A 25,850-nucleotide genomic window follows, 5' to 3' on the forward strand; every position below is an offset into this window, starting at 1 on the left:
CGGCCCGTCGGGCGGAGTGGCCTCCCCTAGCCTCGGGTGAGGATCAGCTCCCCTGAGTCCCCACTCCTACCCCCGACGAGCCCTGTTACATCCCTGGGTCCCCCTTTAAATACCCCCCTGGGGCATGACGTCACCGTCCCCCCAGGGTCCGCCTGACGTCACATTCTGCGACGCCACTCTCCGAGGGCGAGCGTGACGTGACGTCACCCACTACTCCCCTACATATGCATTCCAGAGGAGTGGATTTCAACTCTACGACCTTCAATTGTGAGACTAATGTACTAACCACATTGCTACCCAGTGGCCTTCATAAGCACACAGCTAAGCTGACGTGTGTGGATGCACATGTTGACTTGAATAATGTCATAAAGAACTCAACATTTTGTAATAATTGTATTTGTCTATCCACTACTGGATGAAGACCTTCCCATTCCATGTCGGTGCCACTGAGGTTGTTTTACCATACTTCACCATTCTCGTCGTCATTCGTTGGTGAAGGGGAGTAGGTCCCATTCAAACATCACTCGCTACTCATGACAGCTTTTGCTAGGAATGTAACTCTTGTCGCTTGGTTCGCAGTGCAGTGCTCTAACCACTAATGGCTCTAACCCTTGCATTACCAACCATGTTTAATCCACTGCTGGATGAAGGCCTCCCCCAATCCGCCGCAATTTTTCACGATTCTGTGATGCAATGATTCGGCTTGCACCTGCACAGGAACTGATTTAATCACTCCGTCTCCTCGGTTTAACGTCCTCTCAGACTCGTTCCATTCCTTTTATAATAGCAAATATCAACAATTAATAATAATGACAGCCACGTCTCTGGACTGTGATACATCATGAGGCTTTTCACTCTACATTCAAAAACATGCGTTTCGAGTATTTGGCTGCTATAAATTTCCACAACGATAAACCACTTGGCTGAGCTATCATTTGTGGCAAGATCGCTTCTGCAAAAGAGCTACATATAGTAGCTCAAGTAGACCATACCTGGTAAAATAAAAAAAATAGTTTATCGTTTCGTTTTAAACAAAAAATGTTTAATGATGTCTTCTGCAGAAGCTTTTGGGAGGCTTTCCTCTCATGAGGACTTGGTGCGTGGCTCATGGCCGTGATTATTTACATATTGAACGCGATGCCTCTCTCCTTGTTCTCCTCCAGCGGCACCAAAGGTGGACATCACGGCGAGCACCCTGCCCGTGCTAGTGAACAAACAACTCTATAAGGTGAGGCTTACCATACATTGACATGTTTTGCTGAAGTCAAATCTGTTTATAATAATAATAGGGTTTTCCCCTTTTTTCTGGCAACAAAACTGAAACCTTTTTTACGAGGATTCATGTCTGCATTAACCACAATACCTGCAGTCAAAATGCAAACAAAAAACATACTATGATAATATATGCATTGTCCTTGAAACTGTTTGGTCCACACCAAGGGACGGCTTTCTTTTGAGCCTCGACCCAATTGGTGCTCGACCACATGACGCCAGAAGGCGTACAGCTCAAAGACAATGCACTATCAAAGTAATGAGGGCTCGGGGTGAGCATCTACATCATTAGACCTCCTTTGCCAGTACCAAAATGTAATAATAGGGTTTTTCCCCTTTTTTCTGGCAACAAAACTGATCAGATCCGTTTATTGCTCCATCCACTGCCAGCCATTTGTTTATTACAATGTCCCCTTTGCAAAACAATCGCACGTCCGGCTGTGCTGTGGTCACAACCAAATCGTGCAGTGTCCTCTTCATTTCATCCTGTTCAGAATCGTTATCAGAAGAATCAGAATTTTTCTTTAGACTGCAGGAATCTGATGAGCTATGAAGCTCTTTTTCACAGATATCAGGTCCACCTTCAATGGAGTGTCCCAGGTAGACAATGCTCTGCTATATTTTCCAGCTGTGTTCCTCTTACAGATAATTTCACAATGGTTTAGCGAACTTGTTGTCCTTCCGCCCCCCCCCCACCCCCAACTTCTTTACGCAGTTCTGCTAAACATTTCTTGAAGTTCATTCCCATTAGGAATTTTAATGGAAGTATGTGAAGTGCGATTAAAGAATCAGGATTTCACTAAACTCGCCTGTTTATTTACAAGCGAGGGAAACATTCGTGGGAAGGAAACAATGGATATATTATGTGGCATCCCTCATCACCCCCATCATCAGCCATTGTCTATCCACTGCTGGATGAAAGCCTCCCCGTGCTGCCATCATCCCTCGTGGTGCTGAGATGCCACAATTCATCTCACTTCTGCACGTTACCTGATCTGAGTGCTCTACCTCCTTTTGCATTCCATCACCAGTCAAATACCACTTTTCTTAAGAGTCCAAATTATGCCTCTGGCTTTTAATTGTTCCCTGCTCCACGCGTTCCTCTTTCTGCCTCTGTGTCATTCTGCTTCTCTGCACACTTCAGATTTTGTTCAACTTGCTCTTGTAAGCACCCGTGTTTCTGATTCCCGTGCCTTCATTGAGTAACACGCGCTGATTGAAAACGCTCTTCACGAGGCACGTTACTTTTCATGGTAGCTTTCAGGTTTCCGAAGGAGCTCGATCCTGTGCCCGTTTGCCTCTTTATTACGCGGCGTCAGTCGCGCGGTGATGTCAGCTCAAAGTGGGAACGCGATTAGAGTGCTTTAGATTTGAAGAGTGCTTTCCTTGCAGTTTGGTAATTGTGCTTTCGTTCAGTGTTCCATATTCAACAGAGTCCTTTCGGTTATGCTGTAAAGCCATCGCAGCGAGCATGTATCAATCTGATTAGAGCCATGTTATATAACGTCGCGTGCGTTGCGTGGCACTTTGGCAAGAACGGGCTCACCCGTTCGTAATACAACGCCACAACCGCTGCTACGAAGACATTCGTCACAACGAACAAAGACGGGCTCACTGCATCGCACGCTTTCAGATGCCCTTCTGCGGCCTTCTGCAACGCTCTTCCTACCGACACTTTTAAATCTGGATCGAAAAACGAATTTCTTTGGAACTTATTTTTGTGTTTAGTTTTGCCATCCTTCCGCCCCACCCCCAACCAACTCCGATTAGCATGGTTGGCTACGTACGGTGCGAAAGAGGCTCAACGCAGGCACATTCGCGTGTCGATGAGCACCACTCAAGAGAGCTGCTGCCTTCACACTGCCGTGCGCTGCTCCGGCCTGAATGTTAATGCGAGCCCCTCGTGTTTTGCGGGCAACGTTATCAGCAATCGGCTCTTGGTCTACTAAACCTTTCGCTCGAGTGGCTGTAGCAGGGTGGAGGGCCATTATCAGTCACATTTCCCGAAAGGAATGTGCTCAGCTCAATTTGATAGTCTATGTCCTCATTAGAACTTGCACGTTTTAAATTACCTACAACCAAATGTTTTTTATATATATAACAAAAAAAATAATTCCTATTATTGCCTGCCCCTCCATATCCGTGTTTATGCAAATTCGTTCTTTCGCGATCGAGAATCAATCTCAGCGAGCCCTTCCTTGGTTAAATGAAAGCGCTGTGTTTTATTTGTTATGCGTCGGTGAAAGGGAGAGAAAAAAACGTAACTAGCACTCACGTGCTTCCTTCGCATACCATTTGCCCTTTGGCATGTACATAAATGAATCCTACAAATATATATAGTACAACAAACACATGTTCTCTTAGAGGCCACCTGCCACCCATTAAAACGATACATTTTAGCATTGCGGTGGTGCCTCATCTCTTGTTTACAGCCCCTGAGCCTGTCGTGGAAATTCCACATTCCTATGGCGAGGCGGGGGGCTATATGGTGGGTTGTCAACTCCCAAACCAGGATTTTGAACTCACAAATTTCCGATAGCGAGCCGCTCTCGCTCTACCGCTGATGCACCATGGGCACGTGCCGTGAATGGAAGCTGTTGACTTCCCCCACGAGGTGATGCTCGTTTTATCGACCCTTGGGGAGATATGATGGGCTCTGTCCAGCCCCCACCGAGGATTTCAACTTTTGGTACCCTTCCGATTGCGAGCGGCTCGCTCTGTCTACTGCTAAGCCACCTGACTGAATGGCTCGGTGGTCTTTAGCCGGTAAATTAAAAATGGTTTAGTTTAATTGTCTTGATTTTGAGTGATTTTCATGACCTTTCCTAGACTTTGCACCCCTGCCGTGGTTGTTTGATGTATTGTGTGTTGTCGTAACTTTCTGACCCCCTTTCCCTGACTGGACATCTGTGAAAAAAGAGCTTTGTAGCTCGTTCGGATTCTCCCTCCAGTTATAAATAAAGATTCTGATTAAGCAGCCCTTGAACTTTTGGCTATGGACACGAATTGCCCTTTGCTGTCCCCTTTATCCCTCCAGCCGACAACAACACCAACAAGGCACGCACAAATAGCATCTGTCTTTATCGAGTCGGACTCGGGGGACTGCATTGCTAAAACATTATTACCGTTGGTGCAAGGAAGCCTGGATCATCATACAGCCTCGTCTTAGAAACCTGCAGGCCCTAATTATGCGTCAGTTGGCATTTGCAGCTTACGCGCTGCTTAAATCCAGAACTAATTAACCCCACGCCTGGAAATATCCCTAATGTATATGAAGCGCTTCATGAGCGTTCATTGATTTAAAGCGGCTTGATCTTGCTCGGAGAGTAAACGAAATGCATTCCGTTGCCCGGAGCCCGCGTTCTGAGTCTGTTAGAGGCAGTTGGCGGCGTTCCCGCAATGTGTGCCAACGTTTCTCAATCCTAAAGCTGCTAACTGGATAAGACCCTTATCCAAAAAGCATATTAATTGGGTTATTTCGCTGCCGATTCTCTTAATGTGTGCAATGACCGCAAACGCGACACCGAACGGCAATAACTGCCAATTTAGAGCATAAACACAAGTATAATTTGGATTTTGTTTCATGTTCAGTGGCAATAAAAGCGCATCCTGTCTTTAAGTATTATTTACGTATTATTCATTTTACCCTTGGGTGTTGCATTGCTGTACGTATGTTTGAACTTCTTTTGCACCGTACGTAGCCAACCGTGCTCATCAGAAGGTGCTCACTTGCCTAGATTGTTACTTCAGCGTACGAATGTTCAATGTTCACATGCATGTATGTAAATATGATACGTGTCAAACACGGATACACGGATATGCATGCACACGTGTTTATACAGTTCACGTGCACATCGTCCGGGTGTAAAATTTGACCCCAATAGTGGGATTTGCCCGCTTTTCATCGGATTCAACTTCGCACTCAATGGGAAGTAAATTACAAGGTTCACTGACGATGGCGATCACTTATTTTTTGCTTCACACGGCTCTCTCTGGCACCAGCATCTTCGTCACTCTTAGGACCTTTAGGATAAACAATGAGAGCAATACTCATCAGCACGTCTGTATTGTGATAAACGAGCGAGGTCTTGCAATACGAGCAGTACGTATACGCTTTGTCTGCCGAGCGTCACGTGATCACAACTGATATACGAGTGCTTTGATATACGAGTGCTTTGGATTACAAACACGTTTCCGGAACGAATTATGCTCGCAATCCAAGGTTTTACTGTAGTCTGCGGTCCCCCAATTGAGTAATTTGCCGATATATATTTCCTAATTTGGCGCAACGGCCTACACATCTCAAATGACGTCACTCGATCTGTAATGGTCCCCTGTGAAACATGTGCAGTGTGTTTACAGTAAATACACCTGCAGTATTAACCGGGGTGGCCTGCCGGAATTATACTGAGAAACCCTTGAAACAAGCAGCGAACATTTGGACGGTGACAATACTTTGAATGAACCAAAAAATGTCCTTCCACCACTGCAATGTGGAGCGCAATATGGGAATTAATTTAACCTTACTTTACGATGCATTTTCTCCAGAATGCAGGTTTCCTGTCGCATGCGTCGCAGCCGTAAAGCACCGAGGGGGCACCGCTGAGATCTGTGGGTTCAAATCCAGGCAGCTGCCTGTTTGGTCAACCAGGTCCTCAAAGTGTAATGAGTTGGTGGTGGCCCATGGTCTCAGTCCACTCACCAATGACTGCGCGAAAATAAACATGTCACGTAAAATTGAACTTAATGTGGCTTAAATCCAGCTCTGAGAAGAAAAATCCGGCCTACTGTCGTGAGACAAATATCACTCATATGCAGAATTGGTTGCTGCCCTAAACGTTGTGTGGACCCGAGGTCTCAGATGCAGCTCTGTGATACCCGCTTCCATGGTGCCGTCTCTCCAAAATGATGATTTTTCTCTGCTCTGCGAGAGGTCTGGACAGTTGCTTGATCTCGTGATGTGACGCCGATGGCACGATTGGGATCAAATTAGGGGAAGATGACAAAAAGTAATTGACCAAACAACACAATCTAGGATATTCATTAAAAGGTGTCAAGGTGCTCAGTGAGGTTTACCGTATGCGTGGAGGAGTGATAATATGCTTTTGTAATTCTCCTGCGGAACAGCTGTGTAAAATTGAACGTGCACAAACTGGCTGAGCAACACGCCGCACATTTATCGGGCTCTCCAGCCAATCGTCGTAACGGAACCCACATCTCACAACGTTCACGCTTTCATAACTAATTCTCGCCATCGCTTGGTGCGGACGTCACCAGATATATATATAAAACGTCTGCGAGGCTTTGGTGGAAATCAAGTTGGATTACTCGAGGCGCTGGAATCTTGCCCACGGTTGTTGAACGTCCACCAAAAAGGCGCGTGCCGACGAGCCACGCGGGAAACGGTTGTCACCCTGGCAATGCGCCACTGCAGCCAGCCTTCGTTGGCGCAGCACGCTCGGAGATCGGCTCGGGCTGCAGAGACCCAGCGCAGCTTTTTGAAAAATCCCTCCTCATGGGGGCGCGCACATGCAGCGAAGCTATTGTGGGGCCCCGTGTCAAACGAGTGCCCATGAATGCCCTCCCATTAACTGGCGCACCTGGTGGGTGGAACGTTAATATCGCGTGTCGGATCGGTCTTTGGTTTTCGTTCATCAAGGCAAGATTTAAAAACAAAAATTGTGTGAGTTGTTTTTTTTCTTTCTCCGTGAGTAATGTTTTTTTTTGTTGTTGTTACACGTTGCGACGCCGTCCTGCGGCTGTTAACGCGCATTCTTTATAGATGTTTAGCAGCGATACCCTGTTAAGCAAAACACTTTCTTGTCACGCGACATCAAAAACTGAACACTTTCGTCAATAATAACACTTCCATAAATGTTGCGGGGTGGGGGGTGGGGGATGTGTATGATAAGTGACATTTCAGGCAATGGAACGTTCTTCATTGTATGCATGTTGAACGACTCTTGCTAATCAGAGTTGTTATGGGAAGGGCAATGAACACACAAAAATCAGTTCTAAAAAAAAAGATTTGTTTCCAAACTATATTTAAAAGCACATAGCTCCAATGGCCTCCTAAGATCTAAAGGAAGAGCGTTTCAAGCGCATCATTGAAGAGAAAGCAACGTCTGCCTGAAGCTTCACTTATTTTAGGGCCTTGTTATTGACTAGCGTGGTACGTTTTTTTATGGAGGGGGATGGCGGGATTCAGCAGATAACGCCCACCCCCCTCACCTGCTGTGTGTGCGTTCATTTGTTGTCCTTCCCCCGCACCTCCGATTGCCACTAAAGAAGTTCAACATACGTACACCTCCATGCAATCAAGGAGCATCTTATTGAACCGCTGCTGAATCGTTTCTATCGGGGCATCCTAGGTCTTGCCCTATGTGGGGTGTGTCTGCCACGCAGACTTCAGCCAGAGCTGGGTGGGTGCAGGGGGTGCGCATAATAAATAAATAAAAAAATATAAGCCACCACCCTAAGCTCATTGTATACTATGGAATGTTGATTGATGAGCATTCCTTTGTCATTGTGTGTGTGCGCGCGCGCGCTGTTGGTCTGTTTGTTTCCACTCTGTGTAGATCGGGGAATGTTTGGTGCAGAATGCTTACCCAGAGCCCAACATCACCTGGTACAAGGGCTCCGTGCCCCTTTTGCCATCTGCTGGTAAATATCTGAAGCAATTCACCTACCGATATAATGTGCAAATCACATCTTTGCCACCCATGTTTGCTGCGAAGAAGGTGCCATCGGCGTACGCTTTCCCAGCCGCCCGTAATCCCGAGTGTGGTCGCCTGCTTCGGGCGGCATCTTAAGCATTGATTCTGCGGAGATTTCGCCACGCACGACTGTGGGCGCCACCACCTGAATGCGCCCGCAGTAGTGGGTGGCGAAAGCTTTCGAGAAGATCTGCTCAACCAGGCTTTGCGGGCGGCGATAGTGTCGGGTGTGTTGAGTTTTCGTTCCTGGCGCACCACTCCCAGGACACAAATAACAATGTGTAAATATTCGGACAGAAGTATCTCCCTATCTGCGAGTATTTTTTGCTAGTATCATACTTGCATTGCCTTAGCACTGTTCGCCTTTTGATGTCCTTTGGTCTAACATTGGTGAGACGAGGCAAGAAAGAAGGCTCCGGTGTAGGCCAATCAGTTTCAAAGACAGTGCATATAATATCGGATCATGTTTGTATTGTATTTTTCGCCACACGTATGTGTGGCCAATGCGGACTTGATGCCTTGCAATAGGCATGAGTTTGGCGTCTCAACATCTTAACAACTGTTTTATTTCCATAAAGGGTAAAGCCTATTCTTAAAAGTCACTCTCTACACACAAAATAACACATTGTAGTCTATTGCCCTATAGAACTCCCCCCCGGTACCCAATGCTTTATCAGCAGCATTTGTTACAGCAGCAAACTCCGAAAACGGTTTCGACTTTCTGAGTCTCATCAGCAATCGCGCCCGTCAAACAAATACCGCCGCATTTCGGGATGCTATTGGCAAAGGGGCGTCGTTTCTTGGCAATTTAGACGCATGCTTCGGCAGCGCCAGGCTGCGTCAAGATTCTCAATAGAGCAGCAGCAGCTTTTTGACCTTGATTTTTACCGCTCGGGTATTACAATACAACAGCGGGTTCCGGTAATATGTTGCACGCCACAATTTGGCCTGGTGCTGGACGTAAATATACCGCAGGTTAACCAAGCAGCCCTCGAAAAATGTGTTTCCCACCGATAAGCAAATTGATTTCCATCGGCCATCCAGACCCTGTCTTAGCGTGATAAAATAAAAAGGTCTTCTGAAGCTCAGGGCTAATGGGCCGATAAGTAAATACATTTGAATCTCCTGTAGCGTCCTTAAAATAAACACGTGTAACCCCGGCTTCACAGACCGGCTTCCATCACCGGCCGCTTTTGTTTGAAGTGTGTGTGTGTGCTTGCACGGCATTAGCCATACGTGTGCGCGTGCACGGAACCTGCTCCGTTGATGTGTGTTTTTTCTCTTTTAACTTTTCCATAAAAACGTGAGCAAAAAAGCACAAAAGGCCAAACAAACGCATGGTGCGTGCGATGAATGCAAACTGAACGAATTTTAATGGTTGCAGGTGGGACAGCACTTTTTGCTGCGACGTGAATGTATTGGCACATCAAGTCATGGCGCCTCTTTTATGTTTCTACTCTGCCTACTCGATCACATGTGATATCGAGCTACATCACGGGAACAATAATTGGCTCAACTGATGCATTTGCATCACCGGTAGTACTCTGTAATCAATGAATAATGCGTAGTCATAATTTCCAGTCTTGGTTCAACATTTGCAATTTTTACAGTTAGTGGCCCGCACTAACAATCACTGATTTTATTTATTTCAATTAACAGAGCTCATGGGCAGGAATCACAAATGCACATAATTTGATTGTAAATTAAGTTTGCGTGTTTGTGTGCGTGTGTTTGGTATGGTTAAGCAGTAGTGCAGTGGTTCGTGCCCTGTGCTACGAGCCTGCTTACACGAGCCTCCTCTAGGTTGACTAAGTATATAACTGGTGCGGTGTGTAAACATCGCCACTGGAGAGACAAAGACAGCCAGGCGTGGTGCTGGCCATCCACCCTCTCATGTGCCGTGCAACCTTTATAGGTGCTCACAAACACCACTTACCCCAACAGTCTGTTAAGGATATAGGGAGGATCTTTGTCTTTGTGGAATGGGGAGCGGTAGCACAGTGGTTAGTGCACCTTGCTACAAACCTGGCTGGCCAAGTTCGATCCCGCTCACTGGTATCGTGGATAACGAATGCCTGAACCAGTTATGGGCCTCCCCGAGGTGAACCACGATTCAAGTGATATCTAAACTTGTTCTGGGCCTAGTCTGCGTTGACTCTGCCTTAAATGAATGCTTAGCGCGGTATGTGAACATAATATGTTGACGTGGTTTTGGCCGCATAGTCTGTGTGTCGTGCAGGCTATAATAGGTGCTTACTGACGGCGCTTTGTGCCCACAGTCTACAGTTTACAAGGCTAAAGGGTGGATGACTGCGTGTGTGCATGGGTACTTGTGGCAGACGTGAAAGTGACGCCGACGGTCACGAAAGAGACCGACGGCACGTTCACCGTCACGTCCGTCCTGAACTACAAGCCGCAGAAGTCGGACGTGAGAGCCAAGTACCACTGCGAGGTCAACTACAAGATGCCAGGCAGCAGCAAGGCCATCGACTCGGAGAAAATCAACGTGACTATGCACTGTGAGTACATGGGACAGGCAAAGGGCATCTGCGTGAGTGTATACATCAGAGGTGGACTCCCAAGTGTCGGGTTAATCCGGCAAAATCCAAATGTCGGGCCTAGATATGGGAAATTTTGGGTGATTGGATTTTTGTTTTTGTTGCTTTAAATCAATATGACTCCATTCCAATGTTGCATATGATGACAATGCATTAGAACCCCTCCTAATGACGGTAATTGGTTCCACAAAACCGGCGTTAATTTACTTGGTCATTAATGCGAGTATAGGAAATACATGTTAAAGGCTTAATTCGTTCCGATAGCATCGGAAATCATAATTTTTCACCCGGCAACTTTGTTATAATATTTAAACAGCGTATAGTAATACGCAAAGATACTAACAACATTATAAACACATACTGTTAAAATAAACATGGTTAATAATGCATTAATTAATATTTACTGTACCTCCAACAGGCCGTCGTTAACAGGGGAATTCTACTAAACACTACACTACTATACACTACACTATACACTACACTACTATACACTACACTATACACTACACTACTATACACTACACTATACACTACACTATACATTACACTACTATACACTACACTATACACTACACTACTATACACTACACTACTATACACTACACTATACACTACACTACTATACACTACACTATACACTACACTACTATACACTACACTATACATTACACTACTAAACACTACACTACTATACACTACACTATACACTACACTACTATACACTACACTATACACTACACTACTATACACTACACTATACATTACACTACTAAACACTACACTACTATACACTACACTACTATACACTACACTATACACTACACTACTATATACTACACTATACATTACACTACACTATACACTACACTACTATACACTACACTATACATTACACTACTAAACACTACACTACTATACACTACACTATACACTACACTACTATACACTACACTACTATACACTACACTGCTATACACTACACTATACACTACACTATACACTACACTACTATACACTACACTATACATTACACTACTAAACACTACACTACTATACACTACACATTGGGCTCTATGGAGGCCCGTCGTTAAGCGATTAGTCATTAATAGGGGTGGTCGTTAAGAGTAATTCTACTATACACTACAATAAACACTACTATACACTACACTATACATTACACTCCTAAACACTACACTACTATACACTACACATTGGGCTCTATGGAGGCCCGTCGTTAAGCGGTCAGTCGTTAACAGGGGTGGTCGTTAAGAGGGGTTCTACTGTACACTACACACTACTGCACACTACACTACATTACACTCTTAAACACTACACTACTATACACTACACATTGGGCTCTATGGAGGCCCGTCGTTAAGCGATTAGTCATTAATAGGGGTGGTCGTTAAGAGTAATTCTACTATACACTACACACTACTATACACTACACTATACATTACACTCCTAAACACTACACTACTATACACTACACATTGGGCTCTATGGAGGCCGTCGCTAAGCGATCGATCGTCAACAGGGGTGGTCGTTAAGAGGGGTTCTACTGTACACTCAGGAGCTAGTTGCCAATGTCATGGTCTGCTCGCCACGACGAGAGGGGCTTCAGGAGAGAGTTCGTGTAGTTTTGCTGTTCCTCCGTTGGAGGAGCGCAGACTACGGTATTTTACCATATGGTCCATAGTTTGGGTTGCATGACCACAGTTGTACTACTGTGGCTCGTCTTCAATTTTCCATTGACCGGAAGTGATGTTTTTTATATGACATCACTTCCTTCCTTTTGCTGCTAATAGTGGTGTCAAGTGGCATTGGGCGATTTCACCAGTGTTCGCACATTGGTACAAAATAGATACGATCCAATTATTCAAAAAACTATTATTTGTTGATATAAATCTTACCTTTAGGATGTATTATGCTCAAGAATGCTTTTAAACTAAATATTTTACATGGAACACGCTCAAGGAGGGAATATAGAGACAAAAGTCAATCAATGTGATAGTCAATTAGCCTATTCAACCATGATACATTGTTTCAGTGAGTGTTTCAATTGTTTAGCTAAAACATCGGCTTTGTGAATCATGAAAATATTGGCGGCAACAATTTTTTTTAATGCCACGCACCAAACCTTTTCCTGCAGGAGGACTTTGTGGGAAATTGCTTTTCTCTCTCCCCATAGTGGGAGAAAGAGGTTAACTTCAAAGGAGCTCAGAGGCGGGTGCTGTGACATTGCCTTCACTGGACAGTTCCAATGACATGACACCAATAGCACAATCGAATGAAAATTGGGGAAAAGGCAAAAGGGTATTTTAAAGAAAGTGCATGGAGCCGCATCTGTACAGTTTTTAACTTCATAAGGGTTCATCAGCATGCCTTTACCGTGCATACTGAACACAATGATCACCTGAGTGGCGTATAGAGGCTGTTGGTAGCGAGCATCCATTAAGTCTGGAGCAACACACGAATGGGTGGTGTTGACCATCAGAATGCCCGCTGACGTTAGTCATGGCCGGGAATCAAACTCGGGCCGTGGGGTTCAGAGCTCTCTACACCTCGCCACACCACTGCGGTTCGCACACGCCACGTGCGCGCGTTCTCACACGGAGGTGCACGCTCTTCCTCTGACGATGTCGCACTCAAACCCCCGCGCACTTAAAAAATGGAAACCGCAGATGGTAATTGAAGATGTGGCGCATCGGGCCATCACCGCGGTGACAAATCTGCATAGCGGTTGCCGGGGTGCCGCGCGTTCGCGCCGGAGACGCGTCCGGCTTCCGACACTTATCCGCGCGCCTGGGGACTCCAATTTGCACGTGTCCCTAGAGAAGGACGAGTGGACACCGTTGGTAAATTGGAGGACAATAAATAAAAGTGTGAAGCGTCATCCATTTAGAGCCCACTCTGGTACCCCCCACCCCCTCCCCCCTGGGATTACTACAGCTGTTTGACTGGTCGACGGGTGTCCCAGTGTTTGGCGTGGGTGCTCGGGGCTGGGTGTGCGCACGTTGCGTGCGTGTCACATGACACGACCTACCTGGCAGGTGTTGCCGTGTCTCCGCGACGCGCATATTTTGTCCGCGGTGGCGAGATGTTAACTCCCTCGCCTGATATACAGTCGTGGGTTCAATCCCGACCCTGACGCCTGTATATTTGTAGTTTGCATTTTTTCCCTGTGGTCGCGTGGATTTTTTTTCCAGGTTCTCCGGCTTTTCCCTCCACATTTAGAAACGTGCATTTGGAGTATTTTGGCTGTTATACATTTCCACACGACAAACCACTTTGTTGAGCTGTCATTTGTGGCGAGCTCGCTTTTGAAAAATAGCTATATAGTAGCTCAGTGGGCCTTACCTGGTAAAAATAACAAAAAATAGTTTTAGTTTATATCATTCTCATAGTTTTAGTTTAGTTCAAAGGTGGCTTGGCGCGGCGTTGACAGGCTTCATTGGCCGCACGCGTGCTCCGTCGCATGGCCGTTTCCATTCAGGACTGCCGGATGCCGTTACATATTTGTGTGAAGCAAAGTAAAGGCGCAGCGCTGCAATTGCTTTCTCATGCCACTGCCGGCGGAAGGGGCTCCAACCAGGGGGTATGAAGACCTACCCTTTGGATGCTGGCCATGCATCTTGGAAGAGATGGGCGTACCCGCGATTCACCTGCGCCGCGCGCGATCCCCCCGCCCATCGACTACCCGCGGTGGACACGTGGATTTAAGAAACTTTGCACCGTTGTTTCAACTGCCGCGCCAGGAAATTGAATCGAGCCGGGCGACCCTCGAGCGTGCGGACCGCTACGCCGCGGCGGCAATCGGTGACATTGCAGCGCCCCGAGTTGCCAACTTCACTCGAACTAAATTGCAAAGGGTTGCACGCGATTCAAATTAACTTTAGGTGTATGATACAGCTGCTTCTTGATTTAATAATAGCTTCATTAACGGCTTTGATTTATAACAGCTACAAACGGACGCCGTTTAGCACGTGGCAAACAAGAAACGTTTAGAATGTTGCTTGGAGAATTTCAACGATGTTGGTTTTCCTGCACACAATAAACGTTGTCCTGTTGCATTGCGTGTGTGGGAAGGTGTTCTCCCCTATAGTGGGGAAGAGGTCACTTGAACGGATCTCTGAAGTAGTTCTGTAGTATTGCCTGTTAGCGTGGTGTAATACAACTGAATCCACCATGAGTGTACAATAGCTTTGCTAGTCATGGACACTCAATCAGGGCATTTGTACTTCGCAGAGTGTCGAGGGTTCATGGCCGGGATCTGCAGTAGGGTTTATGAGAACAACACGGCATGCATGTTAGCTCCTATTCAATGACATTATAGTGCGCTGGTTAACTTAACACGTAGGTTTTGTATTCGTGCTGCACTTTGAGGTTTGTTTTACAAAGGTCAATGATGATAATGATGGCAGTGAAGAGGGTGATGACAATATTTCTGATAATCATGACTACATTAATGATCGTGGCGGTAGCACCAGTGGTAATTCACGACGATGATTATGATGATGAAAGTGGCATTGTTTTTAATGGTGAAGATGAAAACAACGATGACGACGACGGTAATAACGGTGGTAAACTTAATTATGACGATGGGCGGTGGCGGCATATGATGATTTCATGTCTGTGGAATTCCTTGCGGTGAACAGATCCGCCTGAGAAGGTGAACCTCATCATTGAGTCTCCCAGCGTTGCCGTGAAGGAGGGGGACACGGTGGTGTTCAGGTGCGAGACAGACGGATTCCCCCTACCCGAGATCGACTTCTACCAGGTGAGAAGCTACTCTGTTTTATTCTTCTCATAGCATCCGGCAGTTAATAGACAATGAGGGCACATACGTGTGCACCGATACCACGAGACTCATAATGCCACGGGAGATTTTCAGCGGAGCCCTTTGAAGTTTGCGTTGTGTTCGATGGCTCTGCTGTTCGTGACCACTGACTTTGCTCGCTCCCATTTACTCGTTTCAGAGTTTGCCGGCGAAGTTCGATTTTTCCAGCATAGCCCGGAAGGACAGACTGACCCTGCCTGCCGTGAATCGGAACAACACCGGGACTTACGGGTGTCACGCTTTCAATCCCGACTGGATGGAGACGTCCATGAACAGCAGCAAGGATCTCGTGGTGAACTGTGAGTGGCGCGAGAGAGTTGCCAAACAATAATTGTCATCGTCAATGTGGCTGTCTCCATCGTGATTGTCGTATTTTGCTCTGACTTACAAAATGCGCATCCATGTTGCGTACGCTCGCACACACAGGATTTCGTGGGGAACTCAATTACGGCCGAGCTTAATCAGCCAGAGTCAATCAATCTAAAGGAAATTACGCGATTGACCCAATACCATAACACAAACCCACTACCCAATTAAAACAGCCACCTCAAGCCCACCAGTCACACAGAAAAGCTGTTTGAAACAAATTGGTTTCCGAATGAGATTTTGGAGGATATTGAAACGATCAATTTGATGAACTTGAAAGGAACCCTAGGAAGGAAGAAAAAAAATCATCAGTTGGAATTTCTCATAAAATAGCATGCAACCGCTAATGAGGCAACCGAAGGAGCCACCTGCCTTGGTTTTTCCCCCCATGCGCATCGCGACGTGGCTTAATTGAACCATTGCATAAAATTTTGACACGAAATTAGGGAAGCAGAGTGTTGCGCTATTCGCAAGCGTATCAAATTCCCACGTCAACAGAACAATAAAGAAACACTTTGCGTCAGCCTTTGTCAGTAACAAAAAAACAAACGTCTCGCTGCTCAAGGATGCTCTATGTGACGCTTAGTACGCTGAAGTGGGGGGGGTGGGGGGGGGGGCTCTTGCATGCTGGAAGCTGTCACCTGCATCGCAGGCACCGTCGCTTCGCATAATGAGACTGGCCATGCCTCCGGGCGGTGCGGCTGTGCATTACTCAACGGCTCAACACGGAGCTTGTGCCCCGATCACAGTACCGTATTAAACGTGCGCGCGCACACACACACACACGCACACGCGCGCGCGCGCGTACATGCATAAATACACGTGCGAAAAGCGTACCTAGTAAGGCTTGGATGTGCGCACACTGTGATGCAGGCATATCATCATCAGCCATGGTCAATCCACTGCTGGATGAAGTGCCTCCCCAAGCTGCCGCCACCTTTCACGATCCCGAGATGTAACGATCCATCCCAGCAGCTGCGCACTGGATCTTACAGCCATGGCATTGTGCGCATAGTCGTTTATATGGGTACCAAAGGCAAAGGCACAAGCTGTTCTGCATCGCGCGCTTTCAGATGCGCTTCTGCGGCCGTCTGGAATGCTCTGCCTTCCGAAATTAGGAAGCCACTGGAGCTATTCACGTTTAAATCGATATTGAAAATTAATTTCTTGAGGACTGCTTTTAGTGTTTAGTTCGTTGTATCATCTTCACCATCATCAGTCATGTTCAATCCACTGTTGGATGAAGTGCTTCCCAAGCTGGGGCCACCAATAACGATCCCACGATGTAACATTCCGCCATGCACCTGCGAATGAACTCGGTCCATCGCTCCATCTCATAGACGGACGTAACCTCAGACACGTTCCATTCCTCTTCTCTCAGGGATGTCGGCACGCGATGGCCTCCTCCTTCCGAATAATGCCACAGGTTCCTCAAAAGCGGTCAATTGTGTAGTAGACGTCGCGTGGTATTCTACGGGCAAACACTCGATTCGATTAGTGAACGCATTACCGCTGGGTCATGTCCACAGCCCAACGTTCGTCTCGGAAGGGGAAGGGCAAAAAGGAAACCTTGGTAATCCCTGCAGAGCCGACCAGTGGGAAGTGAATATTATATACAGGCTGCATTGATTTTGCTTTTGATGCATGGTAAGTGGTATGCGTTTCTGGAAAGACACGTGCCCTGCGTTTGAGAGTGCACTCACAGCTGCTGTGCAGCACTGCACAGGTGTCTGGTTTTATTTTACGCTGCTGTGACCCAGCATATTTAGAGGAACAATTTGAAGCTGTGGGCAGGCACGCGGGTTACCTCCAAGCATTGTTTATTGTCGTCAAAGATGCATCCCGATATACGTCAAATGGCACAATAAATGAAACAAATTACTCGAGCGTTAAACGTAGCAGTACATTGCCTTCTCAGATGAGCATTGGTGCCACTCTAATCTACATTAGCAGTCCTGAGCCAGTGGTAAAATCTCCACATTGCTATGGAAGGAGCCAGTCTTTTCATAGAATGAACATGAACACTGTGGACCTGTCAAAGTTTGATACCCATTTTATCCACCTGGAAGGGATTGTGGTCTTGAAGTTGACTATCCACCAAAACTAAACCCTTTGCACATTCCATTTAGAATATTTCGATTATTTCGTTGCTATACATTTCCACATGATAAGCCATTTCGTTTGAGCGCTCATTTGTGGCCAGGTCATTTCTGAAACAGAAGTTCAGTGGGCTTTACCTCGTAAAATAGTTGTGTTTTGTTTCTATTTGATTGAGTAATTGGCTTGCCTTTCCTATACTTTGAACTCCTATTATGTTTTTGTATTGTTTGATGTTGTAACGTTCTGAGCCACCCCTCCTGGGCATCTGTGAAAAAAAAGCTTTGTAGTTCATCGGATTCCTCCAGGATGAATCAATATTCTGATTCTAAATAAAATTAGCCTTCCGGTTTTGTCTTTCCATTGGTTCTCCCCCCACCAGACTTGGATGATGTGAAGCTTACCCCTTCCGAGCCGATCAAGGTCATGGCTGGAGTGCAGGTGCAGGTGACCTGCGCCACTCCCTCGTCGTCCGGGATACCGACCTACACGTGGACAAAGGTATCCCGTCGGCCACGTCAGCCGCCGCGGTTCTCAAAGAGACGCAAACATAACCATTTCGGGAAACTTCTTTAACTCCCTCCTGCTCATTGCCCCCGGTTTTTCTCGAGATCATTCATCACCGTGCCACCCCGGCGTGCACCTTTGCCCATCCGCGATTTTCTCTCTGCGCACGCTTGTGTTTGTAACGCCACGCGAGTGCGCCGTTCTTTTCCGATCGCATCTGGACCACGTGTCCAAACCGCGGGAGTCATCTCTCTTGGCTGTTCTCTCTCAGTGTCACCTCGGGTCCCAGTGGTTCTCTTATTTGTTCCTTGCTTATTTGCTGTAGTCGAGACACTCTTGGCATTCTACGCAGCGAGCTCATTTGTGAGGTTACTGTTTTTCATTGGCCGGATTTCATTGGTCGGATTTATTGGTCGGATTTATTGGTCGGATTTATTGGTCGGATTTCCTTGCACTCCAACACTCGGAGCCGCACATCAGCATCCGGCAATACGTGCCCACTGTTGCGCTATTGGCGGTGTGAAATGTGGTTTCAGGTGACCAAAGAGGCTGGTGTTGAGGCCACTGCTATGCATTCAGGCCTGATTTGTTTGTGTGCTGACATCATTATCTTGTAGCTTTTCTGAATTTAATCACAAACCTGGCCTCCCTGGTGTGTAAAAAGATAATTGCTTCTGTCAATAATTCTGCTTTACAAAGATCATTTCCGGTGATGTCATTCTAAGTCAGAGTGCATTACATAAGCAAATGGTTTAGTAAGCTCTGTGAGTGTCACTGTGTATTGCTCAGTAATATGTGTGAAGCAAAATGATACTGTGCAACTTGTGCGATTCTCTTGGTTGGCATTGGGACAACTGCATGCAGTTGAAACATTTCGTGCTTTAAATTGTTTTCTGGAAACCTACGTTTCGAAGTGCAAAGTGTCTCCGTACTTCCATAGCTTTAGCCTGTTGCGATTCATTGCTTATTTCTCCCTCTCCTTCTGTCTATTTTCATAAGAACTTGTCACAATTGATCCCGCACTGGGCTTAGCCTCAGACAGCTCTGCAAGAAGACATCTGAGGTCTTCTCTCGCATGTCTGGTGGTGTGTGAGTGCAACCTGCTTTGAGCAAACTCTCTGGTGTGCACGCTGCGACCGTGCCAGCAGGCAATTGCCTCTTTTGCCACTCTCGTGAGATCCAGACTCTTTTGCAGCAAATAAAATAAATCCCAATGCACGTTGCTACTATTTTTTTTATTCCGACGGCTTTGCCCGAAAACTGCTGTCAAGCTCCTCCGTGCATTTGGGAAACGTTCCGGATGAAGGAGTCGCGACTGCCATGTTTTTTTTTGTCGATTGGCCTGCCACACGTTCGGACTAGAGGTGTGGCGGGTGAGGGATTTTGCCTCGTTGGCGTCACGTTGGCATCGGCGCCCTCCTCGTGCCTTGCTCAGGCTCTCTTGGGTTGACAAAGAGTAACCTTGAAATTATCATGAGCGGGCGGGCGGGCGGGCGGGCGAGCAAGCGGGTCGCTCCACTCGAACAAAGCGACAAAAACCAGCTCGTGGAACAAAAAAAAATTACCTGGAAAGGCATTTATTCCTTTAACCTCAAGTGACGGTGGCTTTTATCCCAGCCAGCGAGACACTCGAGGGCAATGGAGTCACTGTTGATCATTATAGATGAGCGTCTTTATGCAGAGCCACTTCAGTTAACAACTTTGCGCCCAACGGGTTTGCATTGAAGTCTGCTTGTCTTTGTGTGGTTAATCTGACGTGATAACAATGGGCTTCGCTTGCCCAAAAAAAGGGAAAGTCTCAACACTGAATGCTTCAAGCAGAGCCAGCGAGAGGGGGGGGCTTTAGGATCCTTTGAAAGATGCTGAGCCCCACTACGCTGTTTCACCAACGACACAAAGGTGACACGGAATTGTAATTCTTGTGAGCGACGCTGAAAATCCATACAATACAGCATAGATCTATGGGACAACTTTCACCTAAGCCAATGTCAAAGCGCCGAGCGCACCGTGAAGCGTGCATTCACAAAGCCGAAATTCCCGAGACCGACTCGAGTCGCGGTGTAACTAATCTCGGCCAACCAGAGGCCTTATCGCGTGAAGCCTCAAGCTCAGATTAAAGAACGGGCGAGGAATCTGTGACTTAAATGTAAAAAAGGGAGTGTTTTGCATGGTTAATGAGCAAAACTAGCAAATGTGGCCAAATTAAATAAGTGCGTGTTGGAAATTCTGGGCCACTTTGTGGCTTGTGTCCATGCTACGCATATGCGTAGGTGGGCTGCTGTGCCATGCAAGCATAAATGTTGAACTGGAAACGATGTCGCTGCGAGCCAGCGTAGGTGGAGGGTGGGAGGGTGAGGTGGTAAGGTCATTCCTATTCTCCATTGGTCTTCTCGGCAAACGGATGCTGATCTAGTGCAATGGTTACTGCACTGAAGTTGCAATCCAGAGGTCGCCGATTTAACCTTCCTGCACGGCAGTTGATACAATGAGGCAAGTTTCTTAAATCCCCACCGTATACTGGTGTGCGTATCCTGCCATTGGGTAAGAATGAAAACGATGGAATTCTCTATACTCACAGATCACACTTTCGCCGAAAAGTTGCCCACTCTGTTTCTGCGCTCCGCATTGCAGGCCGGGAAGGTGGTGTCCAACGTCGCCACGCTGAACCTGCCGAGCGCGAAGCTGTCCGACATGGGCGAGTACTCTTGCGTGGCCTCGCTGCCCTCCGTGCCGGGCCTCGAGAGGTCGAGCTCCGTCAAAGTTACCGTGGAAGGTACGACGGCGTGGCGGCAGTGGCGGCAGTGGCGGCGGCGGCGGCGGCGCGAGTTTCGCTTCCTCCCTCTCCGGTCTCCGAACGAGCGAGCGCGTTAAACGACCGGCACCAAAGCCGCGTTTTGACAGCGGCCATTGCGCACGCGCCTGTCGCTTTGCATTGCAAATGAGAGCGTTGAACCTGTTAGCAATTCAGCAGAATGATTTTTTTTTTTAAATAATAATCTTCAGCGCGCGGGATGGCCAGCTGTGTTGTTTTAATGGCACGATAGCGGCTGTTTGCAATTACCTTTTTCACGAGTCTGGGGAGAGAGTGGGGGGGCGGTGGGGGGGCGAATTTCAGCGACGGTGGTCTCATCAATGCGACTCGCCCTCACCGCCCGCACCTTCCGCCTTCGTTATGAAACATTAAACGCGCAGCGCACACGCACGCTGGTGCACGCGGCCCTCGGAGCGGACGTTTAGTCTCACGTCTCACGGACCAGGAGGCTAATGCCCATGTCAGTGCGGTGGGTGTCAAGAGTCACCGATATTATGTGTCATAATCCATGTTTTAGTCACCGGAGCGTGGTAAATTGATGGTTTCGGATCAGTCACCAATGACGGCAATGAAAAAAATGTCTTAATTTTTTTTTTTTTGCTCGCAAAAAATTCATCGCAATCCCAACCACCGAAGGTCTTAGCTGCACACTTGATAAACTCTTTCGTGAAACGAGCTTTAAACTCAGTGCTGCTGTCCTTTGGATGGGTGAATCAAATCTACCGGAGGAATGGCATAAGTTGTTCTTTAGCTGTTGCTGTCATCCCACCGGTGTCATTCCCCAGTGCAAATGCTTCTATGCTGTCAGAGAGTGGGTCCATTCTATATATTTTTTAGCGATTTTTTTCAATTAGAAAAAAAAGTCGTGAAAATGAAAAAAGTCTAATGTGTATCTTTGTGAAGCAAATTCCCTGCTTCAAAGTGAATATTTTCTTCATCTTAAATGTTTAATTTCTCTTCCAACCCCCCCCCCCCCCCATTTTATTCCAATTGTGACACAACAAGACGAGTGTCATGTGCCCTATGTTAGAGAACGGCTCGCAAAAGTTTACATCAAAGAACTGCTTCTGAGAGTCTCAAGTGACTTATTTCTCACGCTCAGGAGAAAAAGGAACGTTACAACGTATTCCACCCTAAATTTGTTCTTCGCATAGCAAGCAATGATATGAAATCTTGATTTTTTTTAATCCTCAAAACTAGATTTTTTTTGTTGCTGCAAAACTAAGTACAAAAAATATCATATGACGTCTCGTATTTTGCAGTCATCGATGGCCAGGCTTAGAGAGTGAATTCGCTCGACTTGAAGATCCAGTTGAGGCGTGGGTAGCTCCCCAGATTCTCATTATCGGCACATTTTCTCTATTACTATAGACCGTCCAATTTAACAGAATAGTGTTAGACAGCTTAAAATGGAGCATCCCAAAAAAAATTACCCAAATTCAGATTCAGTTTATCAAAGCCTTTGCTGTAATATTTCACTTCCATAACTTTATTTTTCATTTTAAATAATTACAGCCTGAATTCGCTTGCGCTTACAAAATGTGGAACATTCTAATGGTACCCTAAGTGAGGAAATTAGTAGATGGAGGCGCAAGCTTGGTCACATTTCTCACGAATGTCAATGGGAGATAGTTCGGCAAAGTGAATGGTTCTGTTTTCAGATTACCGGTACAGTTTTTGACCTGTGACTTGTAAAGTTATCGCCAAGGGACCCCGAATTGTTGTCAAGATATATTCTGAACGCTTGAGTGTTGGCCAAATAAGAAGCGGACGATTACTCTAGCTATGGAGATAAAGGTTTAGTCCATATCGGTAACAGCTTTTTCCGGATTGTGTGAGATTCTCAGGAAAGTAAGATGTACCCCAAGATCGTGCCCGGTGTCACTTTCAGTTTTCAGTTTCATGTATCAGGTATAACCCTGTGAGCCATGATGCTCTTGACTCGGGTGCAACCGCAACAAAACAAAAATAACGTTATACTGAATCTGATCATGCACACACACATATGCACACTCCTACCGGATGATAAGATTTACCCCAAACTTTTGCTTTAAAATGCCAGACAATGATAAACGCAGGGAGATTCCCTTGTCAATTAATATCATGTAGCTGTAGACTATTGACATTATGATGATGAATCCATGAACTGGCCAGGGTGGCACAGTCCTTACCAGCTGGTCAACTGGCTCAACGCATCACATCCCTGCATCTAATAAAATGAGTGCCACTTTTAACAAGCCCTTTGGCTTAATTCATCCCCATCATGGGTTTGTGGAATTTCCCCCACTGGCTCAGGGCAGCCAACGGAAGATGAGATTCCCCCCCCCCCCCCCAATACCTGTCACTCGTTTGAGGATGGAAACTTTTTTTTGCGTGCCGGCTCCTTCAAACTGTGACCACGCTGTCTTCCAGGGAAGCCGACGTTCAACGACTCCAAGGATCACAAAGAGACGCGAACCTTGGGTGACACCACTAGACTCGTGTGCATCGTGTCTGGAAACCCTCGTCCAGTCATCTCATGGGAAAAGCCGTTGGACTCTGTAAGTGTTTCCTCGCTCCTTTCCAAATCCGCTTGCCTTTTTCTGTTCGTTGGGGGGCCCGGGCAGTGCACGCGCCGCCACGCTGTGTTCACCCGACTTCAGCTCTTAGAATCCTACCACGGGAACCCGATCGTACGATTCGCGACGTATTCTTCAGTCGCAACTCGTAATACAAATTATATCTCCGAAGAGTGAGGTGCTGTGACCCAACTGGAACGCGCGGTCTCTGCGTGCGTGCATCGCCTGAGCGTGCAAACGGCCGAGCGGGCAGCAGAGGTTCACGGTCTGAGCCCATGGTCGCCCTGGTAAATTCTGAGGGTGCATTAAAGATCGTTGCTGCACACATCGTCACCTTCACAGTTTGACGCCAAAGACTCCGTGACGTTTTTTAGGCGAGAGAGTAGGCCCGTGTAGGGTTTTTCCCCGATGAATTTTCTCAATTTGGAAACGCGTAGAATTTGTTACCCCTTCTGCAAAAAAAACTTAGCGGGAATCTCCTGAACTCTAGTCTTGAGACTCAGGCATTCCAGGGTAAACAAGCATAAAATAAGATTGTCGGGATGAAATATATTCTCCTTGATTTGGCGCTTTCGTGTCTGCAGGAATTATTCTTTGGTTCTTTCGGTAAAGTCACGTAGAAATAGAAAGTAATAGATTACATAATATCATACGACGTTTCAATTGCAACGCAGGCAATCATCATCAGGTACAAATGAAAGAGAAACAAACCTAGCAAAATTGGAAATATAATGCAATACAGCGCAGATAGTCGGCTAACATAACAGTCAACACACTGCCTGGTTGATTACGTTCTTCTAAAGATTGCTAGATTTAAGAGAGAGATAAGACACAGAACCGGAGACACATATACAGACACATAAGCAAAAAGAGTTAACACAGAGACAAAGAGAGAGAGAGACACACGCGCATGGGCACACAGAGAAACAACGCCTCTGTGTCGAGGCCTTAAATAGGTGGAGAGGGGGGACAGAGAGAGAGGGGGGGGGGGTTAGAGGAATTAGCATGTCAATGAGAGATCCTGTGCCACCGCTGAAGAAGAGAGCAACAACCGAGGGGAGACAGAGAGAGAAGAAGGCAACACTAAATCAAACAAACTTAGTAAAATTTGGAAATGTAATGCAACACAGAGAGTCGGTCAACACACAATTAACACATGGCCTGGTTGATTACGTTATTACAAAGATTGCTCAATTAGAAGTTAAATGTGAAATTTGAGAGAGAGACAAGACACAGACATGGAGACACAGAGACAGACACACAAGCAGGGGGAGACAACAACGAGACACAGAGAGAGAGAAAAACTATTTTAAAAAAAACTTAAAACCTCCGCGTAGAGGTGGTTCAAACTTGATTTTGTGCTTTCGTGACTGCAGAAATTATTCTTTGGTTCTTTCGGTAAAGTCACGTAGAATGATTGCTTGCGTCGCAATCGAAACGTCGTATGATATTATGTAATTTATTACTTTCTATTTCTACGTGACTTTACGGAAAGAACCAAAGAATATATACTCCTATCACGATTCTTTGAAATATCCTTTTAAAACCAACGCATTTTCATAGCAACACCTGGTTTATACATGACAATTTCTTTCTAAGGAAAATAAATGCAACTGAGAGTTTCACTTCCCTTTTGAAGGTTTTTTTCCGCTAAAGAGACGCAATTTGTCAGCAATTCGACGACAGTTCAATAACATATTCTTGGTTCTTTCGGTAAAGTCACGTATTATTATTTTTTTATTATTTTATTGTTTCCCTTCTACGTGACTTTACCGAAAGAACCAAGAACATGAATCCCTGCAAGTCACGACAGCTTCAAATCAAAATGTTCAAAAACAACTCGCGAGAGCGCGTGGATGCATTGCTATTTGCGCACAATTACGCACGGAGAAAACGAATCAAAATCTCGCACGAGGATCCTCGCTCGTCTGGGGAGACCCTAATTTTGTGGAGTGAGGAGCTGATTTTCACTTCACCACGTGAGCAATCGCTACCTGTGCGGCTGCGTTGAGTGCCGTCCTCGTTCACGACACAGGAGAGCCTTTTGGAAACGCTCCATAATGACGGCGGCGGACAGGTTAAGTCAAGTGAGAAGGGAAAACTGTTAATTGCAAAATCAATTGT

The 25,850-nt window shown here is 46.3% G+C and overlaps 1 protein-coding gene across 3 annotated transcripts in view; it reads left to right on the top strand.

Moving 5' to 3' along the window:
- Positions 1-25,850, top strand: part of LOC116948094 (CD166 antigen-like) — a 79,764-nt gene that overhangs the window by 31,612 nt on the left and 22,302 nt on the right. For all 3 annotated transcript variants that reach the window (XM_032964430.2, XM_032964433.2, XM_032964435.2), the window contains exons 4-11: positions 1,164-1,228; positions 7,851-7,935; positions 10,328-10,507; positions 15,205-15,326; positions 15,526-15,685; positions 18,232-18,350; positions 20,988-21,129; positions 23,581-23,708. In XM_032964430.2, the coding sequence (XP_032820321.2) occupies positions 1,164-1,228; positions 7,851-7,935; positions 10,328-10,507; positions 15,205-15,326; positions 15,526-15,685; positions 18,232-18,350; positions 20,988-21,129; positions 23,581-23,708 (1,001 nt within the window). The remainder of the gene's footprint in view (positions 1-1,163; positions 1,229-7,850; positions 7,936-10,327; positions 10,508-15,204; positions 15,327-15,525; positions 15,686-18,231; positions 18,351-20,987; positions 21,130-23,580; positions 23,709-25,850) is intronic.

The sequence above is a fragment of the Petromyzon marinus genome, chromosome 32 (assembly GCF_048934315.1).
Source record: "Petromyzon marinus isolate PM22_M1 ecotype Great Lakes invasive population chromosome 32, UKy_Petmar_22M1.pri1.0, whole genome shotgun sequence".
In the NCBI taxonomy this organism is placed as follows: Eukaryota; Metazoa; Chordata; class Hyperoartia; order Petromyzontiformes; family Petromyzontidae; genus Petromyzon; species Petromyzon marinus.